Consider the following 17,374-nt stretch of genomic DNA (forward strand, 5'->3'; position numbering starts at 1 on the left):
ATAATGCTGGAAATCTCCTATATAGACGTCACTTCCGGTTTGTAAGGAAATCTTTGTCTGTTTGTTATTATTTGACAGTGGGTTAATTGGTTCGGTTTTAGTTAAAATTTGATCATCTTAGTGGAAATCTCCGACACATAAAAGGTAACACAAATATTTAATTCATTAACGTCATAAAAATTACTCCAGTATGTATCAGAATTATGGATGAAAATAATATTTATATTGCCCCTGGGGTCTTCACCAAAAATTACGCATGCAATGTTCACTGATGTTGCTATGAGCAGAATATTTTCTTTCTTTAAATGGACACCAATTGAGTTAGATTTCTCTCTACGTTTTCGTATCACACAAAAGTATAGTTTATGATCAAATCATAACTTTAGCCACGTGTATAAAGAAAGCACGTCTAGAGAGATTCTCTGGCGAAGAATAGTAGTGAAAGGTCACTAAGCTCATTGTCATTTTCAGAGATTCAGTATCGTTTTCTCGTGGAGTTTCAACTCATTTGACCAATGAAGATTAAAATAATATTTTCATGAGAATTCTTCCTTAACTTCCATTAGACCTTTGATTGTTGTGGATAACTGGATATCCTCACTGTTCATGACCTCATTGTTGTTCATAATAGGCCAATTGCAATCCACATGTGATATTGGCATTGTATCACACCTATACCATAGTTTAGTCACATATATCCTTTTCATCAACTTTTTAGTTTGAATTTATAGCTATGTTATGTTAAAGAATATCACAATGTGATCATGACCTTGATTTTTGTAAGGCAGTAAATTCTCATTATATATATGAATGACATCACTCCTAGGTGTCTATAAGTACAAACTAAATGTACCTGCATGGTATGACAGCTACATGTAGCTATATATTTTTAGGACGAGGACATCTTTATACTTTCCTATGGGACAGTTACAATGTAAATTGTCACAAAGACGTAATTGTAGGTTTATGAATGAATCAGATTGACAGATCCAGATAACTACCTTGGGACCTGTTTCCAAAATTCTATGTCATCTTTAGTATGAATGTAAAAACTGAAAAAAGAGGAAAACTAATGCACATGATTTTTAAAGACAAACCCACAGGATAGGAGGGGCATGTTCTATGTCATCTTTAGTATGAATGTAAAAACTGAAAAAGGAGGAAAACTAATGCACATGATTTTTAAAGACAAACCTCAGGATGGGAGGGGCATGTCACAGAGCCATAAAACTCCTCTTGGTCAGCAATTCTACATACATATTTGAATAATTTATCCTACGTACTAGATAAAAAAGTTTTAAGAATTTATATGTATATAGGGAATATAGAGAATCGTTGAATTCATAGTGTTTTCATAGGCAAATCTTTGTTTTTGTCAGTTGGTTGATTCATATAGTGACGAAACACTCAGAATGTAAATATACATGTATAATATATTGCAGTTGTGATTTGAATGATGAATTTAATTTAGTTATTCTGAGCCCTTAAATTGTTGATAAAAATAAATCAAATAATACTAGAATCAGTTACAAAAAATGCAGGCCTTTATGCTACATACTCACATTATATGAAGTTTGAATTAAAAAATAATTAGAAAAAATGAATACTGATACTTAATTCCATATTTGAAATTGGAACAATATTGAAAGCGGCAGAGCAAAAAAAAAGTTGTTTCATGTTGAATAATTTATGTAATGAATTAATTTATATCGGTAAACTCTATTTTTCTTGTTTCATAAATAATTGCTCATCTTGAATATATTTCATGGTATACATATGTATTTCAGTGAAGCTGGTGGTGAGATATACTCCTTAAAGAAAGACAGAAATGTCTGTGGAGATGAAAAGTCAGGACTCGGATAATGATTCTGACTATGATCAGTCAGACCACATGGATGAAGATGATGAGGACTTTTGTGGTTACTATGACAACGACACAGATGACCTTGACATTGACAGACCAAAGAAGACAGATGATCCAGAATATTTTGAATATGAACTGTTGAAAGTGGAAGATGTTGAACGATTGCTCAATGAAGATGTAGAAGTTCTATGTAGCTGTCTCAAGGTATACAAGATGCTTTTATTACCTCATAATAACTGTATATTATCATTACATTGACCATTATTGTTTATCATATTTATATGTACATGATTTGTGCAAGCAAGGAAAATTAGGTTGTAATTATCGACCTAAAGTACCTAAATGTTCTGAAATAAATTATATCAAAATATTTATTTAGGATAACTATATTGACATATTTTGGAAATAAAAGTAAACATGCATCCAAATTTATTTTCAATTTCTTGTCGTCTACACAGCATATATTACTATCAAACAATAAAGATCATCTTCAAGCCCCAATATAGGTGATGGGAATGTGTATTAGTTAAGTTACTTGCCTTTCACTTAGCCAGTTTGGGTGCGATCCCCAGCACAGATATGAAAAATTTAGGAGTCACTTGCTTGATAATGTGGGCACACTGATTTCCTCCCACTCTCAAGACCCCTCACTTGCTTACATCTGGGCCATCAAAAGTGATCTGCATAAGTTGATAACTTTTTTTGCATTCACTGTAAAATGAATAAAGTTTATCATATAAGCCCATGCATTTGCAAAAAACTAAATATATATAAGTCCCAAAATTAAATTCAATGATTACCAGCTAGCATGCAGACTCAGAATAAGCACGATGGAATTTCATTGCTATGATCAATGAAATAAATCTATAGCACCAATATACACTGCCTTCCCCAGAAATATATTAAAAATGGAACCTGCCCCATCAATAATACAAAAAGTAGTACTGTCCCACACTTTAATGTTTATTGATGGTAGGTTTTTTCATTGATTACTACATGAACTATTTTAGGGAACCGGTAATTCAGGTGGGTGAAAGATTTTTACTAGTATTACACAATAATTACTGACACAATTTTCTTTAGGTGGATCCACACCTCGCCAAAATGCTGCTCCAGGTGCATCAATGGAAGAAGGAGTTTATCATGGAAAGGTGAGAGGAAATAGGGCTATGATCTGAGTATTCTGTGTTTTCATATTACAGAGTTATCTGCCCTTGTGGGTAGGTATTGATTGAAATGTCATGTATTTGCGAGTGTAATGTCATACTTTTCAAAGAAAACAACAAAAATAATGCTCACAAAATAATGAAGTCACAATGGATACCTACCCGCATGGGAAATAACTATGTGATATGCAAAGACATAATAGATCTAGATCTATAGACTTTAACTTCTATACTGCAGAATTTTATTTATCATATAAATGCAAATCTTTGTGACCTTTTCATAAGCAAAAATGCACTAATTAATTGACACTGAATTGATAACAAATTATGAATACAGTCTAATATGTATTATAAAGACCACCCATGTTCGACATTAAATATTACATTAAGAAAAAAGTAGTTTGGATTGAAGTTCTAAATCTCGGAAGATCGGAAAGTCATGATCATATTCCATAAGTGAAATATAATTTGTTAATATTCAGCACCCAGCACATTTATATAATGACTATAGACAGTAGAATAACATGAAGTAAAAACTCATTGTGGTAGAAACTGGTATGTTTAAAGCTTATCTCTTTGTCTTTGTGGGCCTGATGTTTCATTCATTAATTGACTTTCTTTTTCAGATATAAAAGGGACCCTGCAAAGTTTTTAGTAGATTCCAAAATTACACCAGCAGTCAAATACAAGGTAACTTGGATACTAATTAGTATCATTATTCTTATGGGTGTAGTGTGTAGTCTTATTTTACTTTATTTTTCTAAACATGTTCAGGGAATACCCACATGTTCAGTACTCATATAGCTACTTTGCTAAAGAAATATTTTCTCATTGAGTTGCTGCAAGGAATAGTTCTTTAGAATTTTATCAGGGATGATTAAGTTAGTTAATATACACTCAGATCTATATTTATTCATGCATTACATGTAGATATATTACTGATGATTTAGATATGAAAGGTAATATGAATTTGCACCACTCTCAAGAATATTAAAAAATATAGATATCATTGCTCTGGGGAGAATATATATAATCTGTACACTTATGTTAGATCATGATAGGTGCTATTCTCATCATGTTAAAATGTTATCTGAGTTATTTTAAAGTTTTGCTTTGTTTTCTCCTGACAGAGTGCACCACTTGGCGTGCAGAACACATGTTCAGTGTGTTGTAGAAAGCTGTCAGCTGACCACTTCTGTCATCTCAGTTGTGGTCATGTATTCTGTAGGGAATGCTGGGACAACTACTTCCAAGTTCAGATACAACAGGGAGTTACATCAGGTGTGTGTAGACTGTCAAATAATATAGGATGGACATTATATGCATCAGCATACCGTTATTATGGAAAAAAGTAACATAACCATCTAGACGTCATGTTTAAAAACTATGGCGGCATATTTCTGCTATTGTGTTATTTTAGATTACTTTATGGTAACTTCACTTTGTCTAGATAATTTTAATGACCAGTTGAGTTATAACACAAATTGTTGACATTATTATCTTGGAAAGTCAAATTATATTACCGTATTGCGACAGGCAATCACGGATCTTGCCGTAATAAGCTAAGTGAACTTTTCAAGGTGTAAGTTTAGCTTGATTTGTCGATGTTAAAATCTGAACTAGTCATCTTACATTTTGATGGGTCGATATATATTTATCTGGGCATAGTCGAGTTACCGTAATATATACAGCCTAAAATAACACGATAGCAAAAATATGCCATCATATACCTAATTATAGTTTGATGTAAAATATGTAACTTTGTAATGTACTTAATATTTGTACAAATTTTATATAATTCATAATACAAAGGCAACTCTCTATTTTTGTAACCTACACATATTTCATCTTTCATGTTTTTCATCAAATTTTCTCTGGGAACTTATCTATTCTGTAATTGTCACCCTTGGATGAAACATTGAGTTTAAATATAAATGTATATTTTCCACAGGTATTGAGTGTATGGAGAACAACTGTCACATCTTGGTGCCTGAAGACTTCCTATGTCGGTCACTTTCTAAACCTGAGCTTCGTGACAAGTACACAAAACTGTCTTTCTTGGATCTTGTCAACGTAAGTGGCCCCTTAAAATATTTCCCCTAATTTGATATGAAGATAAATCCTAAAAGTAACTTGAACTACCATATTTCACATTTAGTTAGTACATATTTATGTCTTTGTAAGTAGCTTTCATTACTATAGAATATAATGTAGTTTCTCCACTTTGGAATTGATTAAAACTTCTCTAGAGTCTGGTTGTAAAGATGGTTGATATCTTGCCCTTTATCTCAAATATTTCTATGCTCTGTCACTTTTTAGTCAGGGAGAGAAAAAAAAACTAGCAAAAGACAGAATAATGTGGCAGTAATCCAGTAACTTACTATTGTCATTGTGAAAATTTTACAGACGCACCCACAGCTGAGGTTCTGCCCTGGGCCAAATTGTTCCAATGTGGTTAGAGCCAAAGATACGAGATCTAAAAAAGTAGACTGTGCCCAATGTAAAACTGTATTTTGGTGAGTACACTTTAAAAGTCTTTGATTCAGATCACTAGTTAAGATTCCTTTAGATTAACAAAACATTATACAGATGGCTATTTTATAAGAATTCTGTGTTTGCATATTACAAAGTTACCTCCCTTGTGGATAGGTAGTGATTGTGACGTCTTGTGTTTTGGAGCTTAACATAATACTTTTTAGAGAAAACAATTCATTCAGGTTTCGCTCACAAAATATTGACATCACAACTGATACCTTCTTGCAAGGGAGGTAACTCTGTATTTTGCAAAGACGGAATAGTTCAAAAGGTAGAAAGGTTTTTCATAACAATCACAATAATGACATATTGCTAGATATACAGATAATTATGTGTATCATACTTTGTTCCAGTTTTGGATGTGGCATTGAATATCACGCCCCGACAGACTGTGCCACCATTAGAAAGTGGCTTACAAAATGTGCTGATGACTCCGAGACAGCCAACTACATCAGTGCTCATACCAAAGATGTAAGTTATGCATTCAACTAACAGTTATAATATGCAGATATATTTCTGGACATTTGTTTTGCAGTTTTGGATCAATATACAATGTACTTATTCTTATGAAAATCTTTTTGAGTTAATTATCAAAATAAAGCTGGCTGGTAATTGTTTTAAATAAAAGATAAAGATACTTTAATTGTTTTCACTGTAGCATAATAACTGAAATAATTAATATAAGACAACATGGTAGGGCATCCCCCAAAAATACGGCTTTACTACACTAAAGCTATGTGTGAAAATTACCTATAAACTGATGTACAATGTATAGTCATGAAATCTTCATGTAAAATCAATGATTCATGTCAATGTCACAATCACTGTTACACATATATAGAGAGGTAAATACCATTTAGATAAAATTTAAAAGTAAAGCTATTAAAGTTAATTGTTAATTAAGATAAAATTCCTGTTTGTTTTTTAGTGTCCAAAATGTCACGTCTGTATTGAGAAGAATGGAGGCTGTAACCATGTGGTAAGCACTAAAAAGTATTCAATAGAAGAGTTTACAAATTATCCATCTTTTGTGTTGAATGATTCATTTAGATTTTTTAAAAATATTTCCTGGAGTTGAAAGCACCCAGGACCTCCTATTCTAACCACCTCAGTTGCAAAGTTAATTAATAAGCATCATATTAACTTTTAAATTTGATGCAAAAAAATGTCACCATTTTGTTTAATGAATGAAATGTAACTGAATATCGATTGGTAAGTTCATCTGAATATAAAGACAATTGAAGTTGAATGGATTCATATTCTGAATACAATTTGAAAAAAATGTTTTGCTTTGTTTTCTTGAGTTGTGGAATTATATTAAATCCATATATGTTTACGTGTTTTAATTTTGCAGCAATGTACGAAATGTAAAAACGACTTCTGCTGGATGTGTTTAGGAGGTTAGTATCAATATACTGTATCTTAGTTTTAACAGATAACTGTAATTTACAGACAATAAAACTCAAAATCAAGGGCAATAACTCTGACAGTCTAAGTCTACCACTACAACTCTTTTGAAAATAAGTTGTTCTCAGAATAAGCCACGCTTGAAAATAAGCCTAAAACTTTTTACTCTGAAGGAAAATAAGTTTTTTAAGTATTTATGGTATACTGGTTTGTATGGATTATTCTTATGACAGATTGTGTTCAGTTGACGTCACAAAGGATACATTAACTATTAGTTTAATGATATGTAATCTCATTAAAATTGTCAAGAGTTGAGCTTTCTAAAATCAAAATTATTTTCTTTATTTAAATTACCTGAATGTGTCCTCAACAGATTGGAGAACCCATGGAAGCGAGTATTACGAGTGTAGTAGGTACAAAGAGAATCCCAATATTGCCAACGAGTCAGTTCATGCTCAAGCCAGGGAGGCCTTAAAGAAGTACCTCTTCTACTTTGAAAGGGTAATAACCTGATGTTGTTTGTTAAATAATGCTTTTACGATCTTATGTTAGATACGGTTTCATTGCTTTGTTCTTATTGAGGCTTGTAAAATTAAAGTCTAACAATTTTTCTTTTGTCAATTTATGTGTGAATATCCTGAAAGTTGAGACGTCGTTATGACATAAATGCTTTTTAGCAGAATAATAATACTCTTCTATTAGTATATCATACAATAAGACTTTTGTTTGCACATCTTATCTTTATATTACAAATGATATTTTTGTTGCTCAGAGTGTAACATAATTTATGGAACACCCTGTATTAAAATTGATGGTTATAAAAACCCGATTTTATAAGATTAATAATGGAATGCTGAATGGAATCAAAAATGAAGATTGTACAAAGTAACGAAATTGGTGAATTGGTGAAAAGTTGGTAAATTTTTCACGAATTTAAAATATTTGTATATAATTACACAAACACAATAAATATTGTGATATTATAAATGAGTCAACTTCAGTCAAGTTCAGTCCTGTACTTAAAACTACTTATGTATGGAACTCATAGAGGTATCTTACAGGAACAAATATAATCTTGCCACCAAAAATGTTCATATAATTAATTCTATATGACTTTTACTATTTGAAGTACGAGAATCATGCCAAGAGTCTAAAGTTAGAGGAACAGACGCTGTCAAAGATAACAACTCGTATCCAGGAGAAAGTAATGAACAACTCGGGTACCTGGATTGACTGGCAGTACCTCCTTGATGCTGCGGTTCTACTGAGAAAGGTAGGCAGGAAGGAAATCATTATCCATGAAACCTAGAACCCAAGCCAGTTATCCCTGTGGTACCTTGTCTGACACCTCGTGATGCAAAAATTTTAAGTAAAAATTACCATTAGACCCTGCTTTCATGGCCTATATTCATACTGAAAATCAAGAGAGCTTTTATCCTTTCACTCCATGTGAGGTATCCATCCTTGAATAAGATTGCATTAGATGATTGGTTATATGTATGTAGATCTAAATAAATCATTTATGTAAATCATTCCTTATTTTCCAAAAGATGCAAGGGAATGATTTTGATGTTTTGGCGAGAGAGCAAAAGAAACAATTCACATCAGTTTTAGCAAGCTCATTAGTTAGTGCAACCAAAATTATAACTCCCAAGAACTTCTTACAGGAATTTGTATATATATTAACATGCAAAGGACTTAAACAATTTAGACTGGTGCTATCATCTGGATATTTACAGTTTAGTATACAGAAATACAGTTAATCTGTGAGTATAAGACTGATGTTTGTGTTTTGACAGTGCCGGTACACTCTCCAGTATACATATCCATACGCATACTACATGGAAAAAACAGCTAGGAAACAACTTGTAAGTATCATCATGAACTAAAATAACATGTGATGTGCATTTATGAAATCAAATTTCATACTGAATTGAGTGCACAATGTACATCTATTATAGATATACTGGAATGCTGATACACAAAATAGATTTTCAATATCACTGTAGATTATACTTATTGTCATTTCAGTTTGAATACCAACAAGCCCAGCTGGAGGCTGAAGTAGAGAATCTGTCATGGAAAATAGAGCGTGCTGAGATCACTGACAGAGGAGTAAGTATCTCCTGTAACTTAGCCTGCATTGATGATTGAAATATTCATTTATGAAGTTCTAGTATGTGCGTATTTTTATTTTTAGCTCATCTGGCCGGAAAGGTCTGTGAGCTTATGTTATGGCATGGCGTCCGTCGTCAATCTGTCAAAATTTCCTTTAAATTGCTATTAGTCATAGAGTTCTACATGGATTGTAACCAAATTTAGCCAGAAACATCCTTCGGGGTGGGGAACAAAGTTTGTATGAATTTTGGCTCTTACCCCCTTTGGGCAGGAGGAGCGGGGCCAAATATGGGAAATAGAAGTATATCCTTTAAATTGCTTCTAGTCATAGAATTCGGAATGGATTGTAGCCAAATTTGGACAGAAACATCCTCTGGGGAAGGGAAACATAGTTCTATTGGCTCTGACCCCTGGATGGCAGGAGGAGCGGGGCCCAATAGGGGAAATAGAGGTAAATTCTTTAAATCGCTACTTGTCATAGAGTTCTGCCTGGATTGTAACCAAATTGGCCAGAAACATCCTCTGGGGAAGGGGAACAGAATCTATATAAATTTTGGCTCTGACCCCTTGGAGCTGAATGTGTGGGACCCAATTGGGAAATTAGAGGTAAATGTTTAAAGTCCTTCAGAAAAGAAACAATGAACCTGTATTCAGAACATTACTTGGCATTACAAACCAGGAGAGTGATACAGGCACTCTGGGCCTTTTGTTTGAATATTTGATTGCTTATTTTCTCTGAAAAAGATAAATGCCTCATATAAATTGTAATCTCGCAATGCTCAGGTAACTCAGAAATGTTTCAACTTTTGAAAGGTAAAGGTTGTAAAAATTGTAGTTCTGACGAATATACTCAGAAAGGACATCAGTTTTAAATGGTGCAAGAATGAAGTCAGATTGAAACTTATGACCTCAAAGAAGACTTAGATAAAATCATTCATAATGATCCATTAATTCAAGCAAAACTTGGGATGTTGCAGAAAAATCCTCTACCCTCATTACAGGACTCCAATATCTATCGTTTTTCATTGTTAACATTTTATCATTGATTTGTCCCTTTACTGTATTTCATTTTTAATGGATATGAAGTATGAATATCAAGTCTTAGACAGTTGCTCATGTAAACATTTTATTTTACTTTTAGGATTTAGAAAACCAAATGGACATAGCAGAGAAAAGACGACAGACACTACTGAAAGATTTCCTAGAAGTTTAATTTAAGTCCACATTGCCATACACAAACTAGAGTTTATGTAAGGTTGGGCTCAGGGAAGTATCACCATACGCCATGTTAGTCCAGCCTTGTACAACACTTTCACAGGTCTGGGTTCAGGGATATTTGGACTCATAATGCATGGCTCTAGATATTTGTCCTCAAGTTATTTGAACTCAGGCTTTTGAGCTCATGGATCATTTTTGAGTCCTTTTTTCTGCTAAAATGAGATGAGGTTCAGGGTTCAATATTTAGAAGACCCTTCAAACTTACAAATAAGCTAGAAACCTTGCCATAATCCACTATTGCTTGCTGTGTTAATAAAGAATTACTGGGTGTTAAGTTGGGATATATTTTAAATTATTATCTGTATGAAATAACAATTATGAAAAAAAAATTAGCATGCAAAACTCATGTATGATGGTGTGTCAAACTGTTTGAATTCATTGAAGGTAAATCATTTTCATTGATTCCTTGTGAGAAAGGCATGAAACCAGGAGTTTATGCATTATAATAAGAATTGATTCAACATACAATCAATATTTCATAAATGGTATGTATGATTGCTATTGACTTAGATGATTGGTTGGCAGAGATCACATGTCTTTGTTAGTGTCCCTGACAACGGTAACCAAGTCATATTGACTTCAATGATTTTAACCTTGGTAGCGTTTACCATGACACCAATTTTTTTGTCAATGTTTTATATTATAAAACTTGGTAAAGTCATTTATAGAAAAAAAAATCAATAGCATTTTTTTTATTTCCTGCATAGGTGTTATATTAACCTTCATGTCTTGATAGCCTTTGTTAACAGGGTCTTTACACATTAACCTCACTACAAGTCAATAGTTGTGAGAGAAATGTTGATGAGATATTCATAGTGTAACTTTGTAAATGTAAAGATGTTATTGCAAATCAAATCTATTAACAACTACAGTGTAAAGGTATTGTAAGAAAAAAAACACGCTAGAATACTGATATTTAAATTGAATTGCCAGTCATCACAGAGTGTGTACTATTTATTTAATGTTAAATAACGCAGATTCTAAATCTGTGGTGTATCTTGTAGTATATTTGTTATACAGTTACATGTTTCTACTGAAGAATTTCCTTAATACATAATTGGGAATTCAGATTAATGATTTCATATATAGAAGATATATAAAGGTCTCCATTGAACTCGTATTAATATTTCATTTTGAAGAGTTATCTGCCCTTGTATGCTTGATATGTCACAATGTTTGTGAGGGTAACATCACGATTTTCAAAAATTTTTGTTCTCATATTAATAAAGTAACAATCAACCCCACATTCAGGCACAAGGGCAAATGACTTGTATATTTTATGCCAAGACAGAATGGATTACTATGGAATCATTTATTTTTGTTGGGCTCAATTTTCGTGGTTTCTAAAATTTTACAATTTCGTTGGCACTGAAATTCGTAGAGAAGACCTTACACATTACCGTTAAAATACACAGTCAACACTGTCATCTGTATTGTTTGATCTCTCAAGCGGAACTAAGCTCTACCACACAACACAGTTACAATCACGATCTAGAATCGGTACTCAGCCAGTGTTTTTACAGATGTGTCAAACAAACGATTTTCGTGTCACATCGATAGAGTCATGATATACTCTATCAATTATTTGTTGGTACAAGTAGATGAAGTCTATGAAATTCTGAAAATGATCTTTGTTTGAACAATATTTTCCAACTTTGAACTTGTCATGCTTGTCCCCGAAATAGACCTGATGTAGTGAGGTAATAATCATCCTACAATGTATGAACGCATAAACTTACATGACATTTGTATAGGTATATATATTTTCGTGGGGATGTGAATTCGTTGATTTTGGTCAAATAACGAAATCCACGAAAATTAAACACCCACGAAAATTAATGATTTCACAGTAATAGTTAATTCGAAAGAAAATTAAAATAGTACAAATCTCTTAACAAAAACAACACTAAACACAGAAAAAAAAGTAGAAAATATTGAATTAAGTTATTTTAACTTGAAAATCAGTGTGACCTATTCATATTGGCGTTTAGTATTCAATTTTGATTTTAAAGATGTCATTGATATGTACTATAAATCTCTGGAGATACATTTATACTCTTAACGATTTTGATTCAAACTCATTGAAGAGATATCTTCATGTTGAAACAAAATACTGATAATAAATTAGTAATAATATTTAGAATATCTTACTTATGCATTAATGAGTTGACATTCCAGAAGTTATTTTGCTGAAGATAGAAAATTATCTATACATGTATATGGATAGTTTTACTAGAGCTATTAATTTTTTGATTAGTTGATGAGTAATTAATTGATCAGAATAATAAGATATAGGTGATATGTTTTACATTATATTGATAATAAAATACTTTAAAAACGAAATGTTTGACTGAAAAATAACTTAAATCTTAGTACATGATTATACTTAATGATCATGATCGGATCTTGTTGGTACTGGAGTTGATAATTATGGTTTTTATTTATATGGACTTCAAATTCAGTAAAACAACATTTCAAAGGCTTTGAAATATGACATAGTAGCAATATGATTTATAGAATATTCAATTGTTTATAATATTTTTTTTTTCAAAGCAATTGGAACCATGTTTTACTGATTTATAACCACACTGTTGTATCATTAATTTCAAATCTTGCTGGACAAGATTATGATGCTCATGTGTTGTTGTAATTTGGGAATGATTCTCAGTATAGTATTATGGGGATAAAAATGGAATTCAGAGGGATTTAACCATCCTAAATTCTGAGGAGAGAAGTCGAAATGGATGTTCAGATGGTTTTTAGAAGCTGGAAAACTCAGCAAAAATGCCAAAGATCATGTCGTTTTATTAGAATATTCACATGTCATTTACTATTATTTTTCCCCTTATTAGTGTGATTTACTTTGAACTTTCACTTAAAACTCTCTAATCACTAAGATGTTCTGCTTCAATTCCCTTTCCTCTTCCCCATAGTTATTCTAGTATGTATATATATTTATTACTTAGAAAATAGAAACTAGGTTAATCTTCAGTCTTTAATAATATATTATATATGTGTTTGATTGATGAACACAAATAAGTCATATTTTATTCACTTATTCACATATTACCTAGTATTCATGGTTTTCTTTAATCATAAACAGAATTGACCTATATACTCGTTTCAAGCTTGGATTTTCAATTTCCGTGTCAATATTCTTTTTACTTGTCAAAAAGAATTTGTTGATCATTATGGAAATAGAAAGAGAGGGGAAAATATTAATATAAAACACTCCATAACCCAAACAAACAACAAATCTAAATTAAATTATGGTATATGAAGTCCATTGTAGTTTGCATTAAAGTCAAGAGTTACTCCCCCTTACTTATAACTCTTTATCATGATGTAAGTAGCAACCAATGGAAATTCAGAATACTCCACAATATAGGCGGGCAACTGTTAAAAAGAAGTGGAATGAACACCATAAGGCTATACAATCAAGCTATCATTTATAGCTGTACAGCTGTATTTATTTATTTATTTATTAAATTAATCAAAGGAGGAAAAGATAATTTTCAAGTATAACAACAGAAACTTCTTGTGTCTGTTTCCACTTTTCAAATGATTTCTTACCACTTTATCTTGAAATTGTTAAGAAATGAAGTCATTTATTATTGTTCCACATCTAAGTTTTTCTCTTTTGTATTGTTTTAGTGCTGTGAACCAGGATTTTGCTGCATTCTATTTGTTGAGTTTTGTTTTATTTATTTATCTATAGCAGATCTCCTTTACTGAAGAGAAGTGACAGAGCATCAGTTCCTTTAAACAATTTTACATGGAAAGAAATTGCATTCATGTGTGATTGATTGTTACATGTAATGATGCAGTGCATTGCTTACCATATTTGACCCAATAAGCGCCTGCAGCCCACACAAAATCTATGTCCCTATAAATGCCCCTTCGCATTTTGAGGCCCTTATTTTGCTCACCTCAAATTAGATGCAGACTGAAACTATGTTTATTTGTTGTTTATTTTATGAATTGATTAATATTTGATTTTCTGCAATAATTTTGTGAAAGGTTAGTCCAAATTTGGTCCTTTTATGCGCCCCCTTATTTTATTTCAATTTTTAAGTGCCTTTGGAACTTATTGGGTCAGATGTGGTGTCAGTTTAAGGCAAATTTCAAAATTTTTAAAGGCTGTCTCACTGTTTTGTTTCGTTTTGTTTTGGGGCTTTTTTTCGTTCCTTTGCCAAGGAGGAAAATTGCTACCTAGCTACAAAGTCCTTTACATGTTTGAGTAGCAAATCAGAACTTGCAATACTGAAGGAATTCAGTTCTTCATATGTTCACTGATGGATTAGCAGTCCAAAGACAGCGCAAAAAGCACTAAAATAAAACTACTAAAATAAGTATATTACAATATTACAGAAGTTAGTTAAGTTCTATCTATGATGATCCAACAAAGATTTCTTCTGGATATGTATTACGTCTGGCATATTACAGAGTTAGCTCCCTTAGTGATAGGTATCCATTGTGAGGTCACTATTTTGTGCGTGCAATTCACGTTGTTTTCTTCGAAAAGTATGACGTTATGCTCCCAAACACATGATGTCACAATCAATACCTACCTGCAAGGGCAGATAACTCTGTAAATATGCAAATACAGAATATGTGGGTATATCACTAAACCAGAATTAGGGATTATGGGTTGTGATTTATTAACTGTAGACAGTTTTGTTAGTTAGGTAGTTATTAGTAGACAATCACCATAATTGTGGTTTTATTAGTTTTTTAGTGGTACCGGTAATTCATTAGTGTACAATGATTTCATTATAGACTTTAACTCAGGTTTAAATTTTCCCAGAAATTTCTTGATTTATTTTCGGTAATGATGAACAAATGACTTTATCATCTTTTAAGCTAATCATAGTTGTGATTGAAATCAAAATTAGATATAAAATAAAAACAAAAAAAGTTGTTAGTCTGAGTTCATGAATCACGAATGACTTTCTGGCAGTTTTCGATACCTGTAATAAAGTCAGAAATTAAGTGTGTAAGTTACTGTAGTCTTATTGTGATTAAAATTGTTTCTGTTACATGTGGTATTATAATTAAATCAGTTGTAAAGCTTTAGTTTAAATTTTACTATGTAAGTATTACCAACACATGATATGTACAGAAGACTGATTCATGCTTTATCAACAGCATGAGAAAAGATATGAATAAGTTTTGGGCATGTTTGTCTTTATAAAATATACTCAGTAATTCTGTCTTAATTCACATGAAGTTTTTATAAATTGTACAGGTATTTCAGATGAAATAATGAATTCTGAATATAGGTTTTATTGATTTGACTTAGATTTAAGAAAATAAAAACCTTTTGTTTTCATTACAATAGCAAGTGTCAGAAAGTTACAGGTGTGACCTCTTCGATATTTGCAATTTTCAGAGTTATCTACCCTTGCCTGTATCTATAAATATCTATATTGTGACTTCATTAGTTTGTAAGTGTAACATATTTGTATCAGAAGAATTGGATTTGCTCTTAAAACATTGTTGTCACAATTATTACCTTCCAACAAGAACAGATAACTCAGTAACAATTTTATACGAAGATGAAATAAATAAAGGCGTGTGTATTAGGGTTAGTATAGTATGTTGTTGGTTATGGTTTATTGAGGAAGATTAGCGATGTACAATAAAACGAATTTGATGAGTATTTAGAATATGTCTTTGCTGAATTATCATTTAAAAAGTTTCATAAGCAGACACCTAGTAAGCACTACTGTCAAAAACATTTCAGATTTCAAATTAAGTAGGTTTGACAGTAGGAGTAAGGATGAATGTTATTTACTCTCCATATTTTTATTTTGCTCTGTCTGCAGTGTAGTAACTTTAATGTTGATATTGCCATAACTATATAAATCTAAACTCTCAGAACCAAAGCTAGATTTTTCCTTTGAAATACATCGTATGTACAACCACACATTAAAGATGCTGGCTCATTTACAGAAATTTTTATCTATAGTTTACCTGACACCTGTTGTTTCAAGCTTAAGTTCTGAAGAGTGATTCCTGGTTACATCTATTGGTATAAAGTGATGTCATATTTGTATAATTTCATCACTTTTTTGTCGACATTCTTTTGTTTTTATTATGTCTCATATCTACTGTAATATCTGTGTTGACATTTACTGTATAACCTTTAACCTTTTGACCTTCTCCTTGGAGAGTTGGTAACTCGTGTTGCCAATATAGTCCTAGATATTGTAGCATCTATTTTCCTTCTCTCTCATCTATGTAATATTTATTTTTTGACTAATTTGTTAATTATAAATTGTGAAGTATAAGATATAAATATCATACTGATCTATCTTAAGTTTTGTTGATGTGCATTAAAAAAATGGAAGATAAAAAAAATGAAGAAAAAATTAAAACAAAAATCATGTATTTTATTTTCTTGTTATCTTTTAGTCGCTTCATGGACTTTGCCGCTGTTGACATTCAAACTCCCATAATTGCCAACTGAATGCAGTTCACTACTTATAAATGAAATGTAACAATCTTGATTCTTGATATGGATTAATAGTTTAAAGGTTATAAGACTCATTCATATGAGGGTACATACTAAGCATAGGGATGTTCTACCCAAAGACGACCTCTCCAGGGGATTTTATCTAATTTAGTTACTTGAGGATGGAAAACCCTTATCCTGCATACCCAGCTACAAGAGAGTCATTTTCTCTTATATCACATCTTTTATGAGAACTTGACTTGCGGAAAATAGTTCATTATATGCTTCCGGGACGATCCTTAAATACGTCATAATGCATGATAAAATACAAGAATGCTTTAAGATCCCTAAACGTTAATGTTAAAATATGATTTACTGATGATAAGTCCCTCCTTCTTGTGATTGCAACATCATATTTTGAAATAATTTTTATGACATAATAATCACCTGAAGGTGGGACGGATCATCCTTTATATTTGGGATCTCGATACACATGTATAGTGACATCGTAATAACCCCGGTGCTTGTGCAATTAACACGCAGTGTGTT

The 17,374-nt window shown here is 31.9% G+C and overlaps 1 protein-coding gene across 1 annotated transcript; it reads left to right on the forward strand.

Moving 5' to 3' along the window:
* Positions 1-19: 19 nt before the first annotated feature.
* LOC138336735 (potential E3 ubiquitin-protein ligase ariadne-2-like) lies at positions 20-16,761 on the forward strand. The gene is made up of 15 exons (XM_069286288.1): positions 20-144; positions 1,788-2,068; positions 2,948-3,015; positions 3,657-3,720; positions 4,161-4,311; positions 4,982-5,103; positions 5,437-5,546; positions 5,919-6,036; positions 6,494-6,544; positions 6,920-6,965; positions 7,346-7,473; positions 8,102-8,245; positions 8,772-8,840; positions 9,004-9,087; positions 10,232-16,761. Exons 2-15 carry the CDS (start codon positions 1,829-1,831, stop codon positions 10,301-10,303), a joined length of 1,467 nt encoding a protein of 488 aa, XP_069142389.1. The 5' UTR covers positions 20-144; positions 1,788-1,828; the 3' UTR covers positions 10,304-16,761.
* Positions 16,762-17,374: the final 613 nt, after the last annotated feature.

Source organism: Argopecten irradians, chromosome 12, assembly GCF_041381155.1.
Source record: "Argopecten irradians isolate NY chromosome 12, Ai_NY, whole genome shotgun sequence".
In the NCBI taxonomy this organism is placed as follows: Eukaryota; Metazoa; Mollusca; class Bivalvia; order Pectinida; family Pectinidae; genus Argopecten; species Argopecten irradians.

Excerpts from the sequence above, each read along its gene's own strand:
- LOC138336735 (XM_069286288.1), top strand. The coding sequence starts at position 1,829 with ATGTCTGTGGAGATGAAAAGTCAGGACTCGGATAATGATTCTGACTAT. Across the intron at positions 2,069-2,947 it reads TTCTATGTAGCTGTCTCAAG|GTGGATCCACACCTCGCCAA; the intron begins GTATACAAGATG and ends AATTTTCTTTAG. Across the intron at positions 3,721-4,160 it reads CACCAGCAGTCAAATACAAG|AGTGCACCACTTGGCGTGCA; the intron begins GTAACTTGGATA and ends TTCTCCTGACAG.